General features: G+C 39.3%; 2 protein-coding genes across 3 annotated transcripts in view; one reads left to right on the forward strand and one right to left on the reverse strand.

Moving 5' to 3' along the window:
* Window positions 1-18,126, forward strand: part of LOC122834134 (contactin-4) — a 127,692-nt gene that overhangs the window by 20,206 nt on the left and 89,360 nt on the right. The gene's annotated exons all lie outside the window — the stretch shown is intronic.
* LOC122834135 (kinetochore protein SLK19-like) lies at window positions 957-16,984 on the reverse strand. The gene is made up of 3 exons (XM_044122285.1): window positions 15,276-16,984; window positions 6,857-7,189; window positions 957-990 (listed from the first exon to the last, which is right to left on the reverse strand). Exons 1-2 carry the CDS (start codon window positions 16,914-16,916, stop codon window positions 7,118-7,120), a joined length of 1,713 nt encoding a protein of 570 aa, XP_043978220.1. The 5' UTR covers window positions 16,917-16,984; the 3' UTR covers window positions 957-990; window positions 6,857-7,117.

Genomic DNA, 18,126 nt, shown 5'->3' on the forward strand with positions numbered 1-18,126 from the left:
CTGGTGCAAATATGTTAGCACACTTGAAAAAAACACAATAGTAGCAAGTGACTTTTCAGCAAGATAACAGCTTGTTTTAAATCAGTAATTTCTTAATATTGATGAAGAAAGTACTAGTTCCACTGGCAAATTATTTCACTTTGAAAAAAAATATTGGCAGACCAACATTATTTGGTAGGATTTTGTATTTTTGCAGTGTAGCAGCTTGAGCAACGCTAAGACCTACTGACGGTTGCTTCTGACTCAAACCACGCTGTCATGACACGGTAACAGCTTAGACACATTTATAAAGTTACATGCTGCACAGTATGTTTGAACCTGCCCCCATTTATCAGCCTGTGATAGTAAAAGTTGTTTGTACTGTTTACTCAGGTGTTTGCTCAGTTCTCAGAACCCATATTTCATTTTTTGTGTTCTGATAGCGGTTGGGCACTGCGTGGGTTTTACTCATTTCCTGGACAGGTCTCCGTTTCAGCTGTTAGAAGCCACAGATCCTTGAATATTTAAATTTCCTTGCCATCTTTTGTCTATTATGACTCGTCCATAGGAGGAAATAAAAAAAAAAAAAAATGCTATTACAGTGGACATCCATCATCTTTAAATCTCCTGCTGCGGAGCGTGTTTTTGCAAACGGCTTATGGTGGCAGTGGGTCATTCTGAATTTCTAATTCCTCTGTCGAAACAGCTTATGAATACTTATGCAATATTACACACTCAGCTTTAACCGACGCTTCACTACAAAGATATGCTGACAAAATCAAAATGTTGCGTGCAAAGTGCATGTTTCATAACCAACTTGGCTGGCTTGGTATTAGGCTGGATGTGCTGGTTAAAGGATGAGGTGGGATGAGATGAAATGAGAAAATATTGAAGTGAGCCTTCCTGCAGCATTGGTGGATTTTCCAGATCTTCAACAAACTCCGATTTCAGTGACCTTCATGGAAGGCAGCCAGTAATTCACAAAGTTTGCATTGAGCCTCTTCTCTGCTCCTAGAAAAAAGGAAAAATACAAAGAAAAATAAATTTGCTCTCACATTATCTGCTGGAATATCAAACGTACAGCAATCTCCCCCCAATATTCCTGCTTCCTGTTGTTGTTTCTGGAAGTTGCTGCTTTTCTTCTGTTCTATTAAAGATAATCTGACAAGTTCACTCTGACAATATTCAGTGTTAAACCAAGAGTAATCAGCCTGTCTGTCTTTTTTTTCTTCTTTTTCTTTTAAATGCTGAGAAACATTAATTTTAGTTGCTGCACCTGATAAGTGTTGTGCCACTTTTTTTTTTACATTTTACCTTTCAGACATCTCACCCGGCCTGTCGGCTGGAACATTGTGTTTTTGTTTTTGCTGTTTGGTGGATTCAACCTCCAGAGTGGCACGGGGAATTTAGAGGTGCGTTGGGAGGGGGGCTATGCTGGACGTGTTCCAGCGTGGCAGCTTGGTGGTTGGAGTTCGGTTGGTGGTTGTGATTCTGCCAGAACACGCAGCAGGAGGAAGGCTCTGTTAAAGTGGGCGGCCAGAGCGCAAACTCTAAATCACTGCACAGATCTAGCTCCCTCATCCCTCACATGTTCAATGATTCTGGCATTGAATGCTAGGCTAGCGTGTCCAGAGCAGGATTTCATGCAACATTTGGGGTTTCTTTAATTATGTTCACCAATAAGATTCGGTCTACAAGGCTATGGCTACATCAGACACACCAAACATGCACCCAAAGTGTATCGCGCACCCAGAAGGCTCCATTTGTTAAAACCACAGGATGAGTTTAGTTCAATTCTTTGCAGCGGCGGAGCCGCGCCCGCATTGATTGCAGCACACTGCGCATGTTACGGTCTAACTAACTTCTGCACCTTTATTTATTTATTTCCTCAAGATAAACTGCTGGCTCCTCTGTTTAGACTATAAATGGACTAGCACAACACTGCGCTCTCTTTAGTTTTTTTTGTGGCTGCTCATCCTCCCTCCCCTTGCTCTGTGCTATGATGTAGCTAGCGCAACCTATTGTGGAGGCTCAGTCTAGTTAGCATAGCTACCAATGACAGCAGATAAACATTTTTCCTGTAATCACTTCTTTTCCCACTATTGGCACATTTAGCAGCGAGTGAATGAGGTTGATTGACAGTGATAAGACCTTCCTCCTGGTTGCTTTTGGCCAGAACGTTGCATTACTTTAGCCAGTAATGGTAGTTCATGGAGGAAGTGGAGGAGATTAATTGTTTTCACAGATTATCTGTCTCATAACAAACTGGCACGACATGGTGACAGCTTAAACAAATGTGGAGAAAGCATATTTTTATTAAAGTTATATAGGCTACTGCAGCGTGAATAAAATTCAACTAGCATTTTTTGAGAAGTCTGGATTGCTTCATCTATATTTTACACGTTGCCTGTGACTGTTGCTCGTGGGGAGAGACATTTCAGTAATCTAAAACTAATAGAAAAAATTTAAGCAAACTACGTGCATACTGTATGCAGACTGTTGCATGTAAAATTCATGAGTGGTAAATATTGTTGAACCAAATATTATTGAACCAAAAAAAGCAAGGCAGTTAAAATTGTGATGCTTTTGATGGGTCAGATACACTCAAGAAATTGCGTGGAGGAGACAGGGGCCCAAATGAATGTCTGTGTGTTTGCAACCAAAAAATTAGTTAAAAATGTTTTACTCATTAAAATCTATGTAAATAATTTAATTTAATGCATTAAATCCTAATATATTCTAAAGATAAATCAGCAAAATGACAAAGTCTAATTTCTCTCATCAAGCCCTCTCAGTTCATTGTTCCAGTTCAGTGGCAGGCTGTCTGAGCCGTGTGGACAGTGATAGCAGATGAAACTTTGAGCTGGGGCCAATCAGAGGCGCATGGCCTCAGTGAGCTGAATGCGCCTCCAAGACCTGGCCCACCATTAATCACATTCAGATCAGCCTCCTCTCTGCTCCCACTTCTCACCAGCCTTATCTTAATGTGGACAGATGAAGCCAGGCAGTGTTGTCTGTCACCTCTCTGGTTTCTGGATTTCCACTCCCATCGCTCACCAGAGACGATGACACATTTCCTGACAACAGGAAGCTTTGATGACGGTTGAAACTTCATCAAATGAATGCAGTGGCCTTACAGTATTTACATAAGAGGCCAAGTTATCATGCTCTATGCTTTGCTTTGTTTGAACTGATACATTTACAGAACCAAAACGTCACACTTTTCTAAAAACAACAAATAAATCCTTGTTTTCACTTTTGCTATTTTAAACTTTCCACCATCAGGTTTTGAAGTGACAAACCATTTTTTTAATAGATCTATCTCAAATGTACAGCTGTTCAAGGAACTCTTTAATTCCACCAAGAGCAAAGGGAGATCTATGCATGTTTGGAAAGATAAGAATTTCATTATGCTCTGGAGCAGTATGAATATCGAATGGGAATTTGTGTCCGACGGCTTGTCTGCGTCTGCATCTCGATGATATTCTGCATGGTGCTGTCAATTTTGGAGGAGCTGTTTGCCCTGTTTGTTCTGTGACAGAAACCGTCTGTTTTGGTGGATGTTCAAACCGCTGCCTGACCTCTGGCGCTTTGCAGAACCGATCCTGTATGGGAAATGCGGCTGCATCAAAGCCACTCTGGAAGTGAGTTTATTATGTGGTTTTAATGTAGCATGACTGCGTACAGTTTCAGCCCATTAGCAACTGTAATCTGACACTGTGTACTGATAAATCTTCCTGTTTTTATTTCAGAGAATCATTTATATTCCCTTCTTACGATGTAGAAAATGATGCATTACATGTCACGTCTGGATAAATGATTATAAATTCTAGCCGACTGATAGAATCATACTCCCCGACACTCACACTGAAATTTCATTAATTATGTTTGTATCCAGACTATAATACGATCATTGTTTTGGCTCAAAGTATAAATGTGATTTGATTAAGCTGTTTGTTTGTGCAGTAAGAGGTAATTTGTGTAATATCATGCAAAGCTTGATGCTCTAATTACTGACCACCCGGATAAAACGGCTTCTCACCTTGCAAGCTTTTTAAAAAAAAAAAAAAAAAAAAAGAGTTTCTGAGGTTTTTTTGTTTTGTTTTTTGCTGATATAACCGTAGCAATAAAATATGCACTGCCCACAGGTTGATGGCTGAATTCTGATGTCCAGCTTTTGAAAATCTTTGACCATTTGATAATGATAACTTAAACTCCATTATATGTTATTGCAATAAACAACACAAAGAATTAGAAAATTAGCCCATCAATATTTTGAATAACATTCACAGGCAATGGTGTAATTTTTAATAAGTAAATTTAAAAAAGGAAAATATTGTGCACAGCTGGATTCATAAAGTATCAAAGTTTCACTGTAAGCTTTGGTATATGTAGAATATGCATCACCTCAGTAATCACTTCATCACTGAAAAGTAATGCTTTCCCTGCAACCTGTCAACACTTTCTTGTGCATTGAGTGACACACAAGAAAATATTTTTGAGTTTTTGGTAATCCAGAAAAGCATCCCCACAGCATGATGGCACCACCACCATATTTTTAATTGGAAACTGTCAGATTTCAAGCTTCATCAGCCTTTCTCAGTGCATCTTTGTTTTCAAGCCAGGAAACAGACTTTCAGAAATACTCTGCAGCAAAGTCCAACAATAATTGGTCTGTCCTCTGGGTTAATGTGAGGAATTTTGAAAACCTTTAATGAGAAAGCCACCGGCTCATGTTGGCCTCTTCTCTAACTAAACGTAGTTATTGTTTTGCTGTTAAACTCTAAAGCTGCACAAAGCAACTATTCCTCACTCTTTTTTCATTTTCCTTTAGCAGCTTTTAAAATGTTCCAAAAGGAGGAAAATGGAAATTTTATGTGGCTGAAATCCTCTAAGGTGTTGTCAGAAAACTGCACACAGTGCATTTATTTTCTCAGGCGGCTCTGTGATGCTTTACGGGAAGGAGAAGCAGAAGATGTTAATGAGTTCAGCTTCCTCTGGACGCTGCTCCTGTGTACTGCTGCAGTGGGTGTGTAATTTTGCTTTGCCTTTCATTTGTCTGTCATGTGGAAGAAGAATGAATACCTAAAGGGCTGAGTAAAAAGCAAATGCTTTTACTGTATATTTCTACCAGGAGCATAGACTCTGTACACCTCGAACTTTATCCTTTATCCCATTTTGTCACTTTACAAACTCAACCAACTTTATATTTTATTGGGACTTTATGTGCACGGCCAACACAAAGTAGCTTGGAATTGTAAAGTAGAATGGTTACGTAAAAAAATAATAATAATTTTGCTTTCATTCAGCCCCATATACTCTTGATATCCCTGAATAAAATCCAGTCTTATTGACCACCTTCTGAAGACACCGAAATAGACTAAAAATGGAGCTGCTTTGTGTAGGCTTGTTAATGAACAATCACAACGACCAAAGAACAGAGCAGAACAGAGAGAAAGATGTGGAGAGGCAGAATCATGGCTAGGTTATAAATCAGTATCCAAAAGGTTTAAACATTTCATGAAACACTCTTCAGAGCATCGTCCAGATATGGAGCGTGACTCTACAAACCTTCCAAGGCATGGCTGTCCACCTAAACTGGCCAAACAAGGAGGAGAATCATAAAACAGAGAAACAAAGAGGCCAATGTAACTTTGTTTCCCTGCAAAAATCACTGCAAAAACACAAAATCTTACCAAATATTTTGTTCTAGTTTCTACTGCAAACATTGTAGTACACTTGAAATAAGACATGTAGCTTTTCAGCAAAATATCAGGGTTTGTTTAAAATCGTTAATGTCTTAATATTGATGAAAAACTACTAGCTCCATTGGCAGATGATTTCACTTTTAGCATTGGTAAAATGTCTTATTATAAATGAAATAATCTGCTAGTGGGGATCCATTTTCCAGAACTTCTGCCCCTGAAAAAACTTCCTCTTTGTTCCAACGTTTTGGTAACGGACAACGTCTTGGCTGGTTCCACCAGCCACCAAATCTTTGTCTTCATGTAGTTTCCACAAGTCCAGTGGATCAATGTCAGAACATCTTGATTCTGTGTTTATCCCTTTAGTTTGAAACATTGCCAGACTCCTGCTTTAATATTTTCAGTATGTTTCAGACCCGCTGTCATTCATTTGGTTCTCCGTACAGAAGGAGAGTCAGTATGTAGACATTCAGGGGCTTCATGTAACCTTGTGCAGAAGAACACATGACTCACTCCGGCCCTGATCTAAACATGTTGCAGTTAGTTTGTGTGCTGATTGTCTTCAACAAATCAGCAGGTGATGTCCAACATTGCAGAGTGAAAATCTTTTTGGAATATCTCCAGGAATCTTTTTAAAGGTACAGGTGTTCAAAAGTTGGCCGTGTTATATTTGTATGGAATGTTTAACTGAAGCAGAGAAGTATTGTCAGCAGTGTGGTCATGTTTTCACTGTGTTAAAAGGGTAGGATGATCTATAATATTAGTAAATATCAGACATAACAGAAATATCGGCCCAAATTAGTATTTAAGATTTACAAGGCTTGAAGATGACGAAATTGAGCTCAGTTTACCAATGTCCATATTTTTTTTCCTGAATTTCTGGGGATAAACATTGAAAACTTGATTGAAAATGTGTTACATTTTCAGCTGCTGTGGCTTTTTTTTCTCTGTGTCAAACAAAAAAACCTCTTCAAGCAGCCTGTTCCCACTCCTCACCTTCTGCACCAACAACCACTGAGAGAAACAACCCAATAACCTTAGAAGAAGACAAGAAGACACAGCTGCCTCCTTCATGAAATATAAACAAACATGGAGAGATTTCTCTTTTGACTTTGATAAAAGACCACAAGCCTTTTCTCCCACTAGTGATAGTTTGTTTTGGTTGTATTTACCCGAAATGCCCTCTGCTGTTGTCCACTTCCTGCTTTTGGAGAGCTGTAAAGTCTGTTTGCATTCACATATGAATTTAAATCTCGCAAGAGTTCACTTCAACCAGACCAAAACCTAGGGTTTGACCAGAGTTCGCTTTTTTGGTTTGCATCAAAGTTCAATTGCTTTTCCACATGTCCACAAACGTACCGGACATTCTCGGCAAAATGGAAAATGACGTTGATGGTTGTCTGTAGAGCTCTTTTTCAGCTTGTTGGGCCTTTTTAATTCTCTAGTTGAGATGCTGCTACTCCAGAGAGGTGATTTACATGGACTATCAGAGCTTTCAACTGGTCCTAAAGAAAAAAAAATCACAAGTTGAAATAATCAGAAAATGAGTTTTTGTTGTGTCCCAAATGCCGAGTATTACTATTACATCTATGGCTTGTGACACTCATGCAAATACTTCCTAAAACCCTGGACTTAACTGGGGATCTAACTCTTTATTCTAAAGAATCAGATGCATTGACAGGTCATGCTGAAGTGTTACTTACAAAAAATGGATAAAACAAACAAATTAGTGTGTTGAAAATATTACAACAATAATTTCCAACAATTATTAGGGATAAAAGGAAAATTATCTATCAACTCCTTATAACCCAAAATAAAAATCTACACATGGCAGATACACAGTGGTAAACGAAAAGGATTATGAAGAAGGCGTTTCACCACAGCCATCTCCTGGCCGTGTTTATAGAGGACTAATCTAACCTTTGGACGTGAGCCGTCATCCCGCCTGCCATCACACTGTCTGATCATTTAAAGATGGTGTCTCGGGGTTACAAGACATTCAGTTTAAACAAGCTGCCTTGTGAGCAAAGGTCACTGGTACCTCAGTTCTACCAAATCCAATTAGATGACTGGTAAAGCAATTGAATTTTAAACAAGCAGGACGTGCCTTCCAACTCCTTAATGCAAGAGCAAATAGCATTCCTTTGATAGACCAGAGGGCTTAGAAAGGATGTTAGAGGGAGGGAGAGAGTAGTGATGTGACTTGGTTAGAAGAACTTCATGTTCAGAGATAATTCTTGAAAGACAGAAAACAATCAATCAAACGTCGGGTTTCCCCAGAAAAAATGCTAATCCTGGTGGTCGGGATGCAAGGCAGTCAATTACTGGGTAATTATATGTTACAGGAAAGCATCGCCAGTGAAGCGCTATTTAAACCCACAACTAGTCTTAAAAATGTCAAATCAAAAAATACAATAAAAATGAATATCAATTGTTTGCACTTCTGTTTAATCCAAATTAAGTCAGCAGCTCCATAAGGCCTCTGGGAGATTCAGGGGCCCCATAAATGCGAATATATTAACACAGACCACAGATGCATAAATGTAACATTTATTGAGATTATCAAGGCTGCTAAATTTGATTTAATGGCTGCAGCATACATAAATTAAAATATTTTAAATTGTTTAACATTTAAATGTAAGATTTTAAGGAGCTGGCAAGTTTACTTTGTAAAAGTTCAAAGAACAATATTCATAGTTAGATTGTTTTGTTACTACAGCTACATTCTGATGCTGTGAGTTTAATCTTTGAGTTTGAGCTCTGTTTGTTCACAAATACAGATTAATAAACTGCAATTATAACTTATTGCCAGTTAAACTACTCCCCCTCTCCCAGATTAAATCTAACACAGAAGCTGTTAGAGGTGCTGATGTTTTTGGCAGGAAGAGGGACCCCAAAATAAAATTCTGCTCAAGGCCTCAAACAACCTTAGATAGGCCCTGCATGATGCATTAAATCCGCTGCACTGCGCACAGATGCACAACAAACGGGAGATTTAATTAAATGCTGCTAATGTGGCTCTAGTAGGTCTTCCATTTTGTGTCTGAGTTTTTAATGAGTCACAGAAACTGTTCTGGTTTTCTGACCTCTACGCGGTTGCGTGCATTAACTTTAAGTAGACAAATATGGTTTGTTGCATCGTGTAACCGGAAAAATTATTCTACTAATAATGACGCAGGTGCGAAAGCTCCTCACCCACTGAACCTGCATGATGAGTGGTTCATGCCGGCTTTGAATGCATGAACTATAAACATATCTTTTAGGAATAAATCTGCTCCTTTAGTGAAATGCTCAGATCAACAGAGATGCTTGCAATCCAGCTTTAAGAAAAATAAATTGATTTAGTTTTAATTTCTACTGTTTTCTCCTAAAAACAAAAACAAGCAATGCTTAGCCTGGCGGTGGGGCTAGCATGGCAGGCTACCAGGCTTACTATACACCCTGAAATCAGTACAAGAATTACATTACTTTTTTTTATAGTAGCGGAATATCAACACAGTTTTTTTTTATTTTTTTTATTGGAACTCAGCTGTTGACTACTAGAATTTCACAATTGCTAGGATTTCACAATTGCTTTTGATATTTGTTTTTATGTATGATGCTAAATGTAATTCAGTTTCTTTACTCAGATCAATCATGGACTATAACTTGATATCATGTTAGACTGGAGTTTCTCGAACCCTTTAAGGCCGAGGTCCACTTGACCCATTAACACCTGGTGGAACGCACACCTGCTGAGCTCATTATAGGAGCACTACATTGTTGAAGAGTTAATAGAGGAGCCATGTTGTGACGACTTCCTCAAGCCAGAGTTTCAGAAAGTGCAGGAGTTTTTAAATCAAAATCAAATCAAACTTTATTTGTATAGCACATTTCAGCAGCAAGGCATTTCAAAGTGCTTCACATAAATTCAAACACAAAAATACAATGCAACATAGAATCAACAATAAAAACACAACATCAAGTCAGATTCAATTCAGATGCAATTGATTATGTTTCAAATGCAACTCGAAACAAGTGGGTTTTTAGTTGAGATTTAAAGGAAGTCAGTGTTTCAGCTGTTTTACAGTTTTCTGGAAGTTTGTTCCAGATTTTTGGTGCATATATACTAAATGCACCCAGTGACCCAATTGGGTGCATTTAGCCAGTGACCCAATTTGATGAATCACAAAGTCAAACTTTAAGTCATATTTGATATATTCAGCATTTTTACAACTGAAGGTAACATAGTTACTTGATAGTGCTATAAAATGACACTATATACCTGGAAAACAGATATTATTGCCCCTTTAACATGTGTATCGTCAGGCTGGGGGAACAGCTTCAGCTTCTTGAAATTAGATGTGAGATTTTACCCAGCAGGGTACTTCTCCAACAGACTGCAACAAAGGGGAACATTTCCCAAATAATGCTCAAAGAATGATACAGTCGTGAAGCAACGTTGTGAAGCAGCTCCTCTTTCACTCCTTACTGATGCCTGGCAACAGAGCGAGATTGACATTCTAGGGGTTTTTTTGCCATAAAATGCTTTGATTCTTGTTCTGTGCCAGGCAGTTTCACTCCAATAAGTCCTGCTGCCAAACTAATTGGGCTTGGTGTGACACCTCAAGTTGTTCAGCGGGCTCTGACAGGCGAGAGAAAACAGTCGCTGGTGCAGCTGCATGTGCTTTAATAAAAACATGTGTAGGCTGGCATCATATGCTGTCACACTCGTACTGAAAAATAGACTCACCAGTGTTCTGTCTTTGACAGGAAGCAGCTGACAATGTTGAGTTGTTTCATTTCATTAAAAAAACACATTTTTAACAGATTTTTGTATGGACATAAATATTTAACTACTCAACAAAAACACAAGAGTAGCAGAAAAGACAAACAGTCACAGTGCGAGGTATTGTGTTGTCTGATCCCAGGCAGGGTTTTACTGACAGAAAGTATTGGGTGGTTGCCCAGGATGGCACTACAGGGTGGGTGGAAGGATGGATGTGATTTACAACCTGATAAAGGAATATAACTTACTTTTCTGCTGTGCCTTGATCAAATATTATACAGTGAAGAGAAAAAAATAGTCCAGAATCCACAGAATGCGGTAAAAACATATTGTCCAAAAATATATATAAAAGAGAAAACGGGTCCAAAATTTCCAAAGGAACTGTGAAATAAATAGTTCAGTCTGACCACACAGGGTAGCAGAAGGTACCTCACCATCTTGAATTCACCCATTTACTTTTTAGTCCTTGGGATAAAAAAAAAATCTGACTGCTGAAACCATTACATCTCTATTAATTTTCGGTGGAACAGTAAGGTATCTTTGTAGAACACTGGCTACACTTGAAACTGAGTGAACCTGAAAAATATCAGAAGGATTCAAAACATTAAAGGGACAGTAGTAAGGAATACGTGCAGCTTCCCCTTGGAGCTGCAGCTTCTAAGCTTCCACTTTAGCAGCCCTCTGATCCCCTCACCTCCCTCAGCTCCTTCAGACTAGCCAGCTGTAATTAGCAAACACCCAGTGGAACTTCTGAGCTCATTATAGGAGCTACTTAGAGTAATGCTGGTAAAAATGTTGTTAAAGGGTGAATGGAGGAACCTTGTTATGATGATTTCCTGGATATGGAGTTTCAGAAAGAGGCCAAATTGCAAGGCTTTAAATTACAATGTCAAATTTCTTTTAAGTCATATTTGATATACTTATAGCGTTTTTATAATAATTGAAGTTAACATAGTTACTTGATTAAGCTCTAAATGCACCATGTGGCTGGAAAATGCTGTCTCCTGGGATGTGCTGTGGTGGTGCAGGGGTTAAGCACAACCCACATAAGGAGGCCTTAGTCCTCGACGTGGCCGTCACAGGTTCGATACCCGGCCTGGCAACCTTTGCCGCATGTCTTCCCCCTTCTCTCATTACCCACTTTCCTGTCAATTAACTGTCAAATAAAGGCCATTAGAGCCAATAAAACCTTAAAAGAAAATGCTGTCTCCTAAAACCTTCCTAAAGTCCAGGTTGGTTTTGTAAACTCGTGGGTTTGGTTTCTTCTGCTCTGACCCCTCCCCACCTCCTTCACTCATAGAACTCCGACTGGCTCGACCCGCTCTTTCACCGCCACAGACCCTCACACCGTGAATCATATCTGGTTTTCTGAGCTGAGAGATTGATCTCAGACTGTGAAAAGGGAAACCTGCCAGCTTTACATAATTGGATTTCAAAAGATTGCTTCTCTGTTTGAGGCTTACATCAATTTCTCTACCTATTAGAGGGAGCGAGCTAAATCTTATTGTCATTCCAATAGTCTTTTATTGAAGTTTTGCATTAAAGATGCATATCCGATACGTCACATTACAGCTCCCACCTTTCCCCCCCAACTGGTGTGCAGCTGCAGGCAGATTTTGAGTTAATGTCTGTTAAAAGAAGCGGTTGTTTATAATATTGGGGTTTTTGGAGGCAAATTCTGCAGAGGTTGGCAGGGAAACTGGTGTATACCCATGAGATCACAGAAACAAACCCTGAACAATGCCTCAGCAGCGCTTGGCTTCTCTGCTGCTTGGAGAGCTGCAGATCATTCCTCGCCTCCGTTCGCCTGATAACATCCCTCTCAGCTCATGGTGGGCTGTGGCAGGGTGCAAACACCAACTACTGCATGTTAATATCCGTGCTGCTATGCTTTCTAATCGGCTGCAGCGACTGTGTGGTCGTGTCCTGACGAGTGGCTTAGCAAACCGCCCTCCTCCACCTCCGAGCCCTCCATCATTTCTTCACCGTCTGCGTCTTCCTATTACCGAATGCTAAATGTTTGTCCGCATGCAGAGTGGAAGCTCACAGTTTAATTGGCTGCTGGGATTGATCTAGATGGCGTGCATTAGAGAACACAAGTCGGGGCGGCGGGGTGCTAGTGATATTCTGATGTGATGATCACTGCAAGCAGCTGGAAAGAAATTTCTGTGTCAATGAGTCATATTTTTATTAAGCAATCTCAGGGTGTTTTTACACCTGATAGTCTGGTAGAGTTGGTTTGATCACCTCAGATAATGATTTTTTTATTTTTTTTTGCCAAATAAAATGAACTTAAAGAAGTCTTTAAGTTAATTTAAAGGCTGGCAGCAGCTATCTGCTGACTGGGGCAGCTAGCTGCTAAAACTTTGTCATGTGATCAAAGGAGTGTAATTTGATAGGCTAAAAGCTGCTCGACTCAATCTAGTAGGAACTGGGTTTGTTTGCTGCTCATGTTGTCCATATCAGAAACGGCCAGTGTGTCTCACAATAAATTACTTGATTGTCATTTATTGGAGATGGGAGTAGTTGGAACGAACCCTAGAGATGCACATTTCCTGTAATATTTCAACCAGCTGTTCTGGTCAGTCCTGCTGCAGTCAAAGAGATGGGCATCTAATTTCCCTCCGTTTAATTATCAGATTTTTTATACAGGCTGGTGATCTGCATTTGCATAATGTGATGCACTGCTATGACATGTTTGACTGAACTAATAAATCCACATCAGCTTAAAGATGCCACATTGATTTCAAAACCCTCCACAGAGCCAGATGAAAATGTACATCTTTACTTAACATGGTGACACATTTGTGTGTTTCTTTGTTTATCTGCTGTGAATTCTATAAAGAGTAACAACACAACTAAACTAACTGCAATACCACACAGCAGCTTACCCAAAACAGCAAAAATTATTCTTTAGGACAAGGTAATGGTGAAATTTCTTCCTATCTGGTTTCTAAAACAAGCCTCTTCAAATTGAGGCCCAGAACAGATTTCCAAGTTGCTCCGTCGGTCCGTTGGTTCATCCATTCATTATTTTCTTACACTCTTATCTCTAGTGGGGTCTGGAGCTGTGTTGGTGCCTATCTCTAGTGGCTTACTAGGAAAACAAAAATCTATTTATTTTGCTAATCTTCAGAAATGTGTGTAAAATGAAAATTCCTTCAGTACTTAGGATTATGAATGCAACACCAGGTGGTATAGTACTATACCAAATGTTTTTTCTTTGATTAGCATTAGCTTCTAGTTTCAAACAAAGCTGCAAATGATGTAACCATCAAGTTTTACAATGCATTTTTATTGTCAGTTTTATTCACTAATCCAGTGTTTTTCAACCACTGTGTCGTGGCACACTAGTGTGCTGTGAGTGATCGTCAGGTGTGCCGTGGAAATTATCCAATTTCACCTTTTGGTCTAAAAAAATATTTTGAAAACGAATTAATTATCTGCAAATAATATGCCATTTTTGAGTGTCTGTGCTGTAGAAGTCACTAGCATATATAAGCATAGCTCATATATGCTATGCTTATATATCCTATGCTTATATATATGTAGCTTATATATGTAGCTACATATATGCTATGTATATGTAGCTACATATATATGTACATATGCTACATATATGTAGCATATGCTAGCATATATGGGGCATATGCTACATATGCTATCATATGTAGCATATGTATATGGTACATATGCTACATATGCTATCATATGTAGCATATGTATATGGTACATATGCTATCATATGTAGCATATGTATATGGTACATATGCTATCATATGTAGCATATGTATATGGTACATATGCTATCATATGTAGCATATGTATATGGTACATATGCTATCATATGTAGCATATGTATATGGTACATATGCTATCATATGTAGCATATGTATATGGTACATATGCTATCATATGTAGCATATGTACATGGTACATATGCTATCATATGTAGCATATATGCTATTATATGTAGCATATATGCTATCATATATGTAGCATTATGCTATCATGTGTAGCATATATATAAGCATAGCTCATAAATGCTATGCATATATGACTTATATGTACAGTACAGACCAAAACTTTGAACACACTTTCAAATTGAATTCAATGAGAAGCAATTTTTCCCCAACATATCCTGCAGGACCCCCACCCCAAGACTAAGCATTGACCACACTCTTGAAATGTCAATACGATGGTCCCCCTGACCAAAATCTACCTATAGAACCTGATATGTCCTGCAGGACCCACCCCAAATAATGAGGGTCGACCACCCCTCCTGAAAAATCAATAAAATGATCCCCCTTAGCAAAATCTACCCACATTGTCCAATTGGACCCCAAATATCCTGCAGGACCCCCACCCCAACACTAAGCATTGACCACACTCTTGAAATGTCAATACGATGGTCCCCCTGACCAAAATCTACCCATAAAACCTGATATGTCCTGCAGGACCCACCCCAAATAATGAGGGTCGACCACTCCTCTTGAAAAATCAATAAAATTCTCCCTTTGTCAAAAATCTTCCCACATGGTCCACTTTCTTCCCACATGTCCTGGAGGACCCTCCCTCAAACACTGAGATCCTGCTTACATCTTTGCATTTTCAAATGAATTGATTCGAAGAGGTGGCAAAAAACCAGTGTTTTGGGGTTTAGTCGTAGACTTTGTGTCTGAGTCCTCAGATTTCAGTCTGATATTTTGTGACTGAATTAGTGGAAATTTATCTTTCTTTGAAAATGAGATCTCTGCAATTTTATTTCTCAACTCACTAATGTTGATTTCTTGCATTTTAATTTTTGTGAGATATGCAGTTACCTCTGCCTCTAGTGCTTTTTTCTGTCTTCTCAGAGCTTTGATGGTGGTCTGACTCTCCTGAACTTGAAGCATTACATCTTCTGGCACATGGTCTAACTTAGACTTGAGACACTTCATCACATTCTGGAGATTCGCCTCCTCAAGCTTTAGATTTTCAATTTCTGTCACTTTCTCTTTCAGTTTTGTGGACAATCTGCGGTTCTCAGTGCGAAGCATTGTGAGTTTTCCCGTTTTCTTGTCCGTGTCTGGGAGAAGTATAATATCTCCATTCTCCTCATTTAGCCCCAGCCTTTTCACCTTGGAATACGTTTCTTTAACCACTCTGAATTTCTGCTCATTTGCATGGAGTCGCAGAACTTCCTTAGTTAGTTCTACGATCTTGCATTCCTGTTCACGAATGATATCGGCTTGTATTCCAATTTTTCTGTTATTGCTGAGAAGTACTTCTGCAGCTCTTCTGTTTTTGGTCAGAGCGTCTTCTCTCTGCGTTTTCAGTTTCATGTAATCTTCCTGTGTACGCAGGAGGTCCTTTTCAAATTTGATTTTATTTTCCTTGCTGTTGTCTTTCGTGTCAACCAGCTTTATCTTGACCTGCTCCACCTGATGCTTATAAAATTGAGTCTCTTGCTTGGACTTTTCCAGGAGTGTCTGGGTTTCAACAATCTCTTTCTCAAGATTTGCTGCAGAAGTTTTTAGTTTTTGATATTTTTTCTGTAGGTTTGCTTTTTCTGTTTGAGCACGTTCACATTTCTCCTGGAGGACTTGGTATTTCGACTCTTGTTTAGACATCTTCCTCTCAAAATCTTGCAAAGACTTGTGTAGTGACGTGATTTCCTTTCGTAGGCTCAGATTTTCGTCATCTTTGTGTTTTAGTCGCTTCATAGAAGTTTCTTCATTCTGGCGATTTCTTTTTGCCTCCATTTCTGTCTCTTGTGCGACTTTGCGTTGTTTCTTAATCTCCTCCTTCTGAGCATCAAGTATCTTTTCCTTTGCATCCAAGACCATCTTAAAATTGTCAATTGTGTTCTCTTTCGTTTTCAATATATCAGACTGCATTTTAAGCTCAGCTTTCAGGCTCTCTGATTCATTTCTAGATGTCATTGCTTTTAGCTGAGACGCATCTACCTGTATTTTCAATCTTTGGTTGTCGTCTTTCAGCTCTTTCACCTGTTTTTCTGCATCAAGGGCTCGATCTCTGTACACTTTCAGTCCTGCCACTTTGTCAGACAAGTCGCGCCTCCGTGCAGTTTCAGCCATGAGAGAATGTGTCTTCTCTGCAAGAGCTTGTTCCATGTTTTTTAACTGACCTTCTAGTTCCTCAATCCTAGTTACACTTTCCAGAAATTTAGCGGAAATCCCTTTAAAGTTGTTGGAAAGTTTAAAATTTTTAACCTCCAGCAATTTAATTTCCTTCTTCAGCTGATATGTGTTCTGTTGTTGTTTCCGTAAATCTTTTTCAGCTTGTTGGACTCTCTCTTTGGACGGAGAGTTTTCTGTCTGGTTGTCCTCTGGCAGTGTGGATCGCCGTGTTGTGTCTCTGGCTCTTTCATCCTCATTTTTCATGAGGTTCTTTTGGGATTGAGGATCATCGTCAGTTAATTCATCCTCCATGGTCTGCCATTCTTGTATTGAACGTCTCATTTTCGTCTTGTTTTTGGATAGCAATCCTTTTACAAACGTATAATCACAGAAAGCAATCCTACCTTGGAACTCTTGGAACTCAATGACTTTGACACAGACAGGATCACTGACTATGTCAAAGTCATTGTCTATGACATCACTATGTCATGAGTGATGTCATGATCTTTGTCTCCATGACATCACTGTTCCTGCAGCAGTACACATCAATAATTAATACTTTCGTTTAGTATAAATGTGTCCTCATACCGTCTTACTTGAGCACTGGCCTTGAGGTCTGAGGTGAAAACATTTATTATCTTCTGCTATATTAATCTGAAGTTCATGTCATTATATTACACAGTGGCACAGTTGGTAGAACTGTTGCCTTGCAGCAAGAAGGTTCTGGGTTCAAATCCCGGCCCGGGGTCTTGCTGCATGGATTTTGCATGTTCTCCCTGTGTGTGTGGGTTCTCTTTGGGTACTTCGGCTTCCTTCCACAGCCCAAAAACATGACTGTCTGGTTAATTGGTCTGTATAAATTTTCCTTAGGTGTGCTTGCCTGCTTTTTTGTCCTGTCTGTCTCTGTGTTGCCCTGCGATGGACTGGCGGCCTGTCCAGGGTGAACCCACCTCTGGCAAGAAATGTCTCATTGGAGATGGGCACCAGCACCCCTCACATCCATCCATGTAAGAAAATGGATGGGTGGATGGATGGGTGGTTGGATGGCTGGTTGGATGGATGGATGGATGGATGGATGGATGGATGGTTGGATGGATGGATGGATGGTTGGATGGATGGATGGATGGATGGATGGTTGGATGGATGGATAGGTATGTGGGATCTTTGCAGCAGACAGTTCCTTCTTCTTCATTTAGCTGTTGGTTGAGCAGCAAAGCAGCTTGATAAACTTGACTGGCAGCCAAACAGAATCATCAGCATGGCAAGTAATATTTTAATAAATTACGTTAACCTATATGTTATGCTAACAATTGAAAAAATTATTAGATTTTATTTAAAAAACAAAACAAAAAAAAAACAATTTAAAGTTTTCTGACTACAAAATTTACGGAATTCAATATTTTATTTTTGCATGTTTTCCCCTCATTTTCCCTCCAACTATTTGAGGTTTCACTAGTGTCACTGGAACTCCCCACTTTGAAAGACACTGTTATAGTAAATCTACAGCACATTGTTCTGTCTCTCCAGTAGTGATTCTTGTTAGCTTGATTCA

This window comes from Gambusia affinis, linkage group LG07 (genome assembly GCF_019740435.1).
Source record: "Gambusia affinis linkage group LG07, SWU_Gaff_1.0, whole genome shotgun sequence".
Classification (NCBI taxonomy): Eukaryota; Metazoa; Chordata; class Actinopteri; order Cyprinodontiformes; family Poeciliidae; genus Gambusia; species Gambusia affinis.